This window comes from Berghia stephanieae, chromosome 6, assembly GCF_034508935.2.
Source record: "Berghia stephanieae isolate SIO BIC M18660-M18661 chromosome 6, UCSD_Bste_1.3, whole genome shotgun sequence".
In the NCBI taxonomy this organism is placed as follows: domain Eukaryota; kingdom Metazoa; phylum Mollusca; class Gastropoda; order Nudibranchia; family Aeolidiidae; genus Berghia; species Berghia stephanieae.
The window spans coordinates 59,165,078-59,175,077 of record NC_088365.1 but is presented as its reverse complement, the minus strand read 5'-3'; the positions used below and the strand labels follow the sequence as shown (position 1 = coordinate 59,175,077).

The 10,000-nt window shown below is 34.8% G+C and overlaps 1 protein-coding gene across 1 annotated transcript in view; it reads right to left on the bottom strand.

Annotated features, from left to right (window-relative positions):
- LOC144975555 (A disintegrin and metalloproteinase with thrombospondin motifs 9-like) overlaps window positions 1-10,000 on the bottom strand; it is a 343,710-nt gene that overhangs the window by 90,784 nt on the left and 242,926 nt on the right. The window contains exons 5-10 of the mRNA XM_078919717.1: window positions 9,990-10,000; window positions 7,486-7,613; window positions 5,758-5,798; window positions 3,436-3,541; window positions 1,759-1,914; window positions 75-225 (exon numbers count right to left, since the gene is read on the bottom strand). The exon at window positions 9,990-10,000 is cut by the window's right edge and continues 73 nt beyond it. Of these exons, the coding sequence (XP_078775843.1) occupies window positions 75-225; window positions 1,759-1,914; window positions 3,436-3,541; window positions 5,758-5,798; window positions 7,486-7,613; window positions 9,990-10,000 (593 nt within the window). The remainder of the gene's footprint in view (window positions 1-74; window positions 226-1,758; window positions 1,915-3,435; window positions 3,542-5,757; window positions 5,799-7,485; window positions 7,614-9,989) is intronic.

Sequence of the window (10,000 nt, the reverse complement as noted above, 5' to 3'; positions counted from 1 at the left end):
TCTTCTTCTTCTTCTTCTTCTTCTTCTTCTTCTTCTTCTTCTTCTACCTCCCCACCCCCTCCCCGAGTCCTTACCGGGAAGGGACAGACAACGTATCCCTTTCCAAAGATAAGCTCACACTGTCTGTTGATGGAGTATGTCCACCCAGCTTGTGATGTGCCCTGTAACAAGCTGTCCCATTTCTTCACCCTCACTCCGTCATACAAACAGCTCACTTTACCCGATCTGAAACAGAATATAAAAAAGATAGTTCAAACTTGACGTCACTCAGGTATTTGTTATTGTTTTGTTTTTTTGCCATCCGTTTTTATGAGTAATTCTCACTAAACTTTATTAACCAGACTAAAACCGTTGAAGGTTACACACAGTTTTGTGTGTTGGTCCATTATACTTCCGGATGGCAATGTTGTGAGCTTCTTAGCCAAGCGCACACTTTCTGTAGATAGTTCGAAGTTGACGTCACTCATGTCTTTTTTATTGTTTTTTTGCCATCCGCGTTTATGAGTAATTTTCACTGAACGTTATTAACCAGACTATAAACGTTTAAGGTTACACATAGTTTTGTGTGTTGGTCCATTATACTTCCGGATGGCAATGTTGTGAGCTTCTTAGCTCTATCTATAGGAGCTACTTCCGTATGTGGGTTTTAAATGTCAACATAGCATTTGAGAATTGATGGTATGTGTTTAAAAAACATACACACCATTTCTACCCGTCATATCAATCCTACAAATACACCCAAAAAAACAACAACAACAAACAAACAAAGTCAAAACAAAAACAAAAACAAATAAACAAACAAACAAAAAACAACAAAAAACAACAACTATGTGTTAACTTTAAAAGTTTGATAGAGAAAATTTAGTGAGAAGAATTCACAGAACTTAAAACAAACAGGTGCGAAAACACGTGACAATATTACAAAAAAACATTAGGAGCGAGAATGTGTTTACCGACTTGACATGACCTTAGATAGATACGCATCGTCTACTATTAAAACCCTATTACCAATACTCTTCAACAGTCGTGACGTCACTTCCTTCCTAATGACGCATGGTAACTTAGTAACACTGGCTCAAAACTATCGGAACAATGGCGGACGCCGTATGAAATATTTCTCCGGCGAGCATAAAAGCGTATCCAGAGGAAAAAACCCCAATAAATTTGATCATGTTTTGACTTTTACACATTCTGATCACAAGACATATGAAAAGTTCTAGCCAGCATGATTAATAAAAAGTAATGATTTTCTTTGTTTAAAACCAAGATGGCCACCGTTGCCGGGTGGCGTGACATCAGACTACTGAATCCTATTCAGACGTTTCGCGTCTCTATATTTCAGTCTCCGCTACAATAAAATACTATGCTAGAATATAATATAATTCAAGATGTTAGATGATACGATATAATATACTATTATATTCCAGTCATAAGTCAACAATAAGCCAACATATATAACTGATTACAGCATGCCATGATAATATATATATATATATATATATATATATATATATACCGAGTTCGATCGCCCGTAGCTGCGGTGTGTGGCCTTGAGCAAGTCACCTCGCCCTATCTCAATTTAAGGCGCTGCACTGCGGCTCACGCCTGGGTCATTCCAGTCTTCCATTGGAATAGACCCTAGAGACAAATTCCCCTATGGGATGAATAAAGGGAATTTAATTTTATTTATTTATTTTATTTATTTTTTGATAAAATTCGTTGGATGTTGCTTTATATTTGAAAACTTTGAAAACGTACTCCAGAAAATCCGTCATAATCCTTCGACTACACTCAGACCAATCCCAGGGGCTGGCATTGAAGTCCAGGGTTGGAGTCATCACGTGAAAGGTGCTCTTGGCGCCGGTAGGAAGGTGGTCCGTGCACTGTTTTTCATCATCGTGGGGAAGGTTGAACCTGTGTGGACAAACAAATAATTGGGATTCAATAGTCTGATGTCACGTCCGCCTAGCAACGAGCTGCTTGGTTCTAAACAAAGAAAATCGGAACTTTTTATTCTTCATGCTGGCTAGAACTTTTTCACATGTCATGTGATCAGGTCTTACATCAATGCCTGCTCCCTAATTTGTCACTCTGATCTAGCGGAGGGCAAATTGTTATAAATTCATGTCTAAAGGTGGCACGTAATTATTGTTATCCCATTCACGAAACAGATGATGTCAATTATTTGAAAACAAAAACTATTTTAGATATTACAAAATATAAAAAAACACCTCTTTACTATGTTTAAAAACGTTACTATTCTATTCTATGCGTTCACAGCTTTACTCTCTCCTAGTTTCTGGATTTTCCCTAAAACCAACTAACACAAAAATAGATTTCTTATCAATCGGACATAATAGCAGTAAGTTCTTGCGATAAATAATTTCTGTAGCAAAACATACTCTACAACAGATTGTTTATTTTCTTTTTATTGTATGATGTACAAGAGAAATTTGAATAAGATAAAATTTATATAGGAAATAATAATAATAATAATAATAATAATAATAATAATAATAATAATAATAATAATAATAATAATAATAATAATAATAATAATAATAATAATAGGAAAATGGTCACATTCGTTACGATACAACCAACATTTAATGTTGGTTGTATCGTAACGAATGTGACCATTTTTCTATAGTTGGTAAGGAGAGGGTTAAAGCTGGTTGATATTCATTTAAAATTTAAGAACTTGAGCTTTTACATAGCGCAATACCCACTCAAGGTGCTCAAAGCGCTTTCCAATGGGGCCCCTGACCAACAGCAATACGTAAAATATAGAAGAAGAAATGACGCCCGCAAGGCGATAATACATTTTTTCCCCGACAGAGACAACGCTGATATTGGCCAGGTACTCATTTTACACGTAAGTAAGGTGAGATAATGTGAGTAAAGATGTATTTTCCAAGGACTCAACTATGCCCCGAGGGAGGCTCGAACCCATGACCTTCCGATCTAAAAGCGAGTGTCATACCACTAGACCACATAGCCGCACAGCCGTGTAAGTTCCAAAGATAAGCAATGGGAACGATCTGTATTCCTGTTTTCGTAAAACCGTGTCATCAATCAAATGATTTGTTGCTGTCCAACGATTGGATATTTCTGAACAAATGTAAACACGCTGCTTTGTTTACAAATGCCATAAACATACCCATATGTCAAGCTGAATCAAGTGACCAATTGTGATGTTAGATATTTAAAAAGCTGTGAACACTTTTCACTAAGTGGGTCACTTCGACCACATTTTGCAATGTGACCAATGACCTCAACCACATGGAAAGTTAATATAGATCACCCCCATTGATTGTTATAACCCGTGTGTGCTGTCAGTTATATTAATAATATGACAAAATATCTAAGATCTCTACTGTGTGTAGAAACGTTATTATTCTATTTGATATCTATTTCAAATACTAGACAACCTACACATGGCCGAGTTCATGGGCTATGGTGAAGGCAGCGCTAATTCCGTTGTCTTCCACAATAGAACACGTCCTCAGAGGATCGCAGATGGTGCCGATCTCAGCTAAACCTAGAATTGGAAGAGAAGGAAAAGAAATCATGTGTTTTAAAACGTAAGGATTTTACCAATAGGAAATGAGATTAGCGAAAGAGTAGCGTCCCTTGATTGGACGCCACCGGTGGAGAAGTTATTAGAGAGAGAAAGAACGTCATATTAGTTTTGCGCATGCGTCTCTCGTCCTCGCTTCCGGTGAAAGCGGCATGAGACACTTCACCGAAAGCGAGGGCGAGAGAGACGCATGCGCAAAACAAATGTTGACGTTTCTCTCTGTAAGGTGACGTCCAATCAAGGGACGCCATTCTTCCACTAATCTCATTCCCTATAATATACTATTTTGATTTATCTGAATAATAAAGAATAACCCATGGGATATGCGAAGAGGTTGCATCAATGTAGAGCTTTCCTGTGATTGGGGATTCCCGATAACTCGAAGTAGAGTATTGCTTTTTATAAGCAAGGGGATCCATATAGATCTTTTGTGCACTTAGATTGGGTGACTAGGTTTAATACATCTGATGGAAAGTACTTAGCGTCCTCTCCAATAGGAAGGAAGCAATTACTATTGTCTGTTTAACGGACAAAAACCGGATCCTAGACTCAAAAGGAATTTTTTTTTTTTGGAATTCACGGCAACACCATGTTCGTTGTGCTTTATAATAATTTATTACATTAATTTCAAATCAGTTGACGTCACTCGGCTCTTTGTTATTGCTTCAGGCAGCAAGTTGGGTGATTGGAGTAAATGGTTACACATAGTTTTGTGTGTCCGCCAGTTTTAGGAGTCATTCTCACTAAATTGTATTCATAAAACTATAAACGTTTCAGATTACAAATAATTTTGTGTTCGGTACGTTATATCAGACTGGCGGATTTTGTGAGTTTTTAAATATCTAAACTCATAGCACCAATAAAAATTTATATAAAAATCAACGTTCAAGTTTTAAATTGAAATAAAATTTTTAACAAGCGAAACACACGATAAGATAATATTAATCATAACATTATATATAAAGTGAGAGACGTGGTGTGTGGCCTGAAACTGAAACTTATCCTAGACAGCAATGACAATAAATAATGATGATTGATTGGCCAAGACACTTTTTTTTCTTCTTCTTCTTCTTCTAACTGAGGAGGAATATAAGCTGTAATCCCATACTCCGACAAAACAGATTTTTAAAAAAAATGGCCAGAAAATAATAATTCAAATAATTAGTTGATAAGGCTGACCTCTAATTTGTTTAATAGTCAAACATGAGACTTTATATATATATATATATATATATATATATTATATATATATATATATATATATATATATATATATATATATATACATACATGATATTTCCATGATAGTTTTATCTTATTGTGTATATTATAACACGTCTGTAAAAAATTCCTTTTTGAGATGCAATAAAGTATATTATTATTATTATTATTATTATTATTATTATTATTATTATTATTATTATTATTATTATTATTATATATTATTATTATTATCATTATTATTATTATTATTATTATTATTATTATTATTATTATTATTATTATTTATTATTATTATTATTATTATTATTATTTTTATTATTATCGTTATTATTATTATTATTATTATTATTATTATTATTATTATTATTATCATCATCATCATTATTATTATTATTATTATTATTATTATTATTATTATTATTATTATTATTATTATTATTATTATTATTATTATTATTATTATTATTATTATTTTTCGAAGTATGATGTCAGAACATGGCCTGACAATCATTTTTTTTTTGGGCGGTGGGGGGGGGGGGGGGGGGGGGGGGAGTGGAAGGGAGAAGGGGGGATGAAAATAGTACTTTTACAACGTATTGAGTAATATTATCCTGCTTACTTTGGTGTTTAGCGAGACGAACAAAATTAATACCAGACCATGCCTGATTCTTTTTTCATCCTGTGTGTGAGATTCCCTGGTTTAGTTTTACAATACACAAAGAATATGAAGCGGAATTTAAATTGGTCGTTTATATAGATAGAACGAAGATGACGTCACTCAAGCCTTTGTTATTGTATTTTGCCATCCCCGTTTGTGAGTGATTCTCACTAAATTGTATTACCCCGACTATAAAAGTTCATGATTACACAATGTTTTGTGTGTTGGTCCGTTATACTTCCGGATGGCAATGTTGTGAGCTTCTTAGTCAAGCTCATACTATCTATAAACTTACCTAATGTGTCGCATTTGCCCTCAGCCCGGCATATATCTTGTCTGAAATAGAGAAAAACAAGAATAATATTCGATGCAATAATAAATAGTAAATAGAAAATAGTAAATAATGAATTTATGTAGCGCCCAATAATGTTAGATCGCTGATAAGATAAATAAATAGCAACATTCATAATATAGCGTTTTTTTTCCATGGAGTAGCCATGCTCAATTATGCGCTCAATATTTCGTCTGTTCTCACAAGGCCGTATGGAACCATATACCCATTTCATACAGTACAAGTCGCCTGTTAGGCGTCATTTTTGTACTTACACTCTTACAATACCCGTCTCTGCCTATTTCAGGACACTCACGCTTAACATTGCTTGAGCCATGGATACATTTTTGAAAGTTTAAAAAATCTGATAATCATAGTTATTATAATCACCATTGGTCATGGTTCATAGAATGAGAAACTCACTTCATACTATGAATAATATTCAGAAAATCCCTAGAGATCACTTTAGTCTCTTCTTGTTTCTCTTTTTTTTTTGTTTTGTTTTGTTTTTGTTTGTTTTGTTTTTTTCCTTAAATTGTAGACGGAAGCAATAATAGGCCTGGATAGGTCCGCCACCATCAACTTCTCTTGGAGTTATTAGATTAAAGGGAGATAACCAATATTAACAACATCCATTTCCAAGACTCGAAGAGTTATTTCCCCCGAAATATAATTTTCTCTATTTGTTAATTGGAGAACGAAAGCATTTGTAACTTGAGCTGTTTTCAAGGTCTTTTATTTGGATAAGACCGAGATTTAGGATCATATTATTGTTGACGTGTATCCTATTTATAAGATAACAAGAAATAATAGTTGCAATGTTTTAACAAGTTCAAGTGCTTTGAACATTCAACAGCAGTGAACAAGAAAAGTATTTACGTTTCTTCTTAATCAAAATAATCACTTTTACATTTATTAAACTTGGGATGTGGATTTTAAGGCAAGATCTCTACATTATTGACAACGACATGGCGTCAAGAGGATGTAAACATAATTATCTTATTTATTTGCAAACTGTTGTTTTTCCCCTATACATTAATTTACAAATATCCATTTGTTCTAGTCTTAAAGTGAACATAAATATTTTGATAAATCGACTAAAAACAGGCTCTCTAATCTCGACATTGTTGACAAAGAGAAAGCGTCAAGATGGTGTAAAATATTTATATTATTTCTTTGTAAACTGGTTTTTTTCTCTTCTAAACTTGTATGCGTTTACAAATATGTCTTAATGTGAACGTAAGTGTTTTGGTAATTGGAAACTAGAAACGTAAACTGCCATTCATCTATGTGTTTTGTTTTGTTAATTGCAGAATCACACTGTTATATCTTCGTCCTTTTTTTAGAATCATCGCTTTAGATAATATAGACGTCTATGTTTGATTTGTTTAACCCTCTCCTTACCAGCCATTTTCAGGATTTTCCCCAAAACTTCACACCCCACTAACACAAAAATATATATTTATCACTCAAACACAACAGCAATAAGTTTTTGCGATAAATAATTTCTTTAACAAAACATGCTCTACAACACTTTGTTCATTTTCTTTAAATTTTATGATGTACTACAAGAGAAATTTGAAATTAAAAAATGTTGGTTGTATCGTAACGAATGTGACGATTTTCCTATAGTTGGTAGGGAGAGGGTTAATGATTGTAAAATATCAATTTAAAGTCTGTAAAATGTCTCACCTGGTGATCAAGATAGCGGTGTCGTGGTGTTTGAGGCTTCCTGGGGTGAAATCATTGGCGCTTTCCTGCCACAGGCAGAATTCTTTCAAGGTGGGCACGGCGTTAGAATACACTTTGAACGGAGTCTCCTGTTTGGGGAAAGGGGAATGGTGGTGGTGGTGGTGGAGGGGGGGGGGAGGGGTTGTAAATAAATAAACAAACAGAAAGCTTGAACAAATGAAAATATTAGCGATGCCACGCGCAGAATTCAGAGTGGGCACAGTGTTAGAATACACATTGAACGGGGTCTCTTGTTAGAGTGAGGCCGCCCGCCCGCGGGGGGGGGGGGGGGGGGGGGGGGTGTAGACGTACACAACAAATATTTTAAGAGTGAATACAGAATACAAGGTAAAGTTGCATGCGGTAGTGCTTTCCTGCCATAAACATTAATTTTTCATTGTGCTTTGCTTAACTCTGACAAAACAATATACAACTTTTGACAGATTAAAAAAAAACTGCAATTATTGATGGATAAATAAATTCACTATCACGCTGTCAAAAAGTCTTAAACCGAGGCTTCATTGAAGTCCCATGCTATGGAGTTTAGAAAAGTCGAGGTCTATTTTAATAGATCGATATTAATTTGTTTGGACACATCCTGAAACGAGAGCCTGAAATACCAGCAAAAAAAGCTATCGATGTCGTCCTACTTCCCCATAATTTAGGACCCAAACACAAAGGACGCCCAGCAGTCACCCCAGCAGTCACCCCATTGCCAAAAAAAAAAAAAAAACAACAGAAAAACAACAACAACAATCAACAACGATCTCAAAAGATTGCCAAACACCAATCTTCGCTTGACATCAACCATGGACCCCAACAACATCATAGACATCGCATCAAACAGACAGGAATGGGGGAACTCCTCTGCACAGAAACCGAGAAGCCGCTGAGGCTGCAACGTCGGTTGACTATGCCAGCCTCGCTGAGCTAACAGCTTTAATTAAGTCAAGTGAGTCAACTTATCTTGTCAAATTGAAAACAATTCGTTTTGCAGAGTATTGCAGTTAACTCACTGAACCCTAACACCGACTATATCATTAGTTTACCCGGGTTACTTTAACTCACTCAATCCTAGAGATTTTTGCTAGCTTTTCATAATTGGAAAAAAATGTATTAAAAATGAGCATGTGCATAGATACAGTAGTTTTATTCAACTATCATTTACCTGCAACAACTAAAAACATTAGCTTTGATAGTACGCCTATAATTTGTCTCATAAAAATGTAATAAATAGGCATAGGGTAAAAGTAACCCCGGGTAAACTACGGATATAGTCGGTTTCAGGGTTGAGTGAGTTAACCCCATGCCTATTTATCATATATTTCTGAAACAAAGTATAGGCGTATTATCAAACCTCATGTTTTTGGTTGTTGCATGTTAATGGTAGTTGAATAAAACTATCTATGTACATGCTCATTTTTAATATATTTTATTCCAATTTCGAAAAGTAGCAAAAATCTCTAGGATTGAGAGAGTTAAGCTTGGTATATTGATCATTTAAACACCATTAATCATTATTTTTATGTAAATAACACTATCATTACCACTCTTATAATAAGCCATTGTTTTCATTACGACACATTTAAATTTTGCATTGCGTAAGACTTAAAACAAAACAACCAAGAGTTCAAATGTCAAATGTCATGCCTTTTTTAAAAAAATCGTTTGGAGGTCAAAGTTTATCTAATAATTGGTGTGCGTGAATCGGGTCAATTGGCGACTTATTACTCTGGAGTTAAACCGTTCATTTATTTTTTTTTTTCATTTTAAAAATGCGGTGAATGGTTCTTGTGTCTATGAACCTTATCCTCATCAGGACCATAACAACAACAATTTTATTCCATTATGCTGTCCAAGAGTGCGGACGCATGTTGGCGTTTTGTCATCAGCTCCGTTACAGACGGAAATGTTGATTGTGTAGCTAGATAGCCCCTGTTAGGCGTCTAAAGGTCAGGGAAAATAGGATTGTTGTTGCCAATAGAAACTTGGGATTTTATAATTGTTTGCTTGTTAAATTTGTTTTTAGTTTTGTTTGTCTTTGTTTATAGTTTTGTTTGTCTTTGTTTATTGTATGTCATTGCTTTTGCTTCTTTTTGTTATATCTTTATATGTTATCTCTTTTATTTTTCATTTTCTTAGTGCGAATAATATGTGGTCTTGTAGTATGACATTCGGATCGGAACGTCCTGGGTTCGAGCCTCGCTCAGCGCATAGTTGAGTCCTTAGAAAAGGCTCTTTATTCACATTCCCTCACCGCATTTAGGTCAAAATGAGTACCTGACCGTTAACAGCGTTGTCTCTGACCGAAAAAAATTGTATATTATTTCCTAACTGGCGTCATGTCTCGTTCTACTTGTTACGTGTTGCTGTTGGACAGGGACCCCTTGTAGAGCGTTTTGAGCACATTTAGTGGATATTGCGCTTTATAAAAATGTCCAACTATTAAATAAAAGAAAACTTACCCAATCTTCTT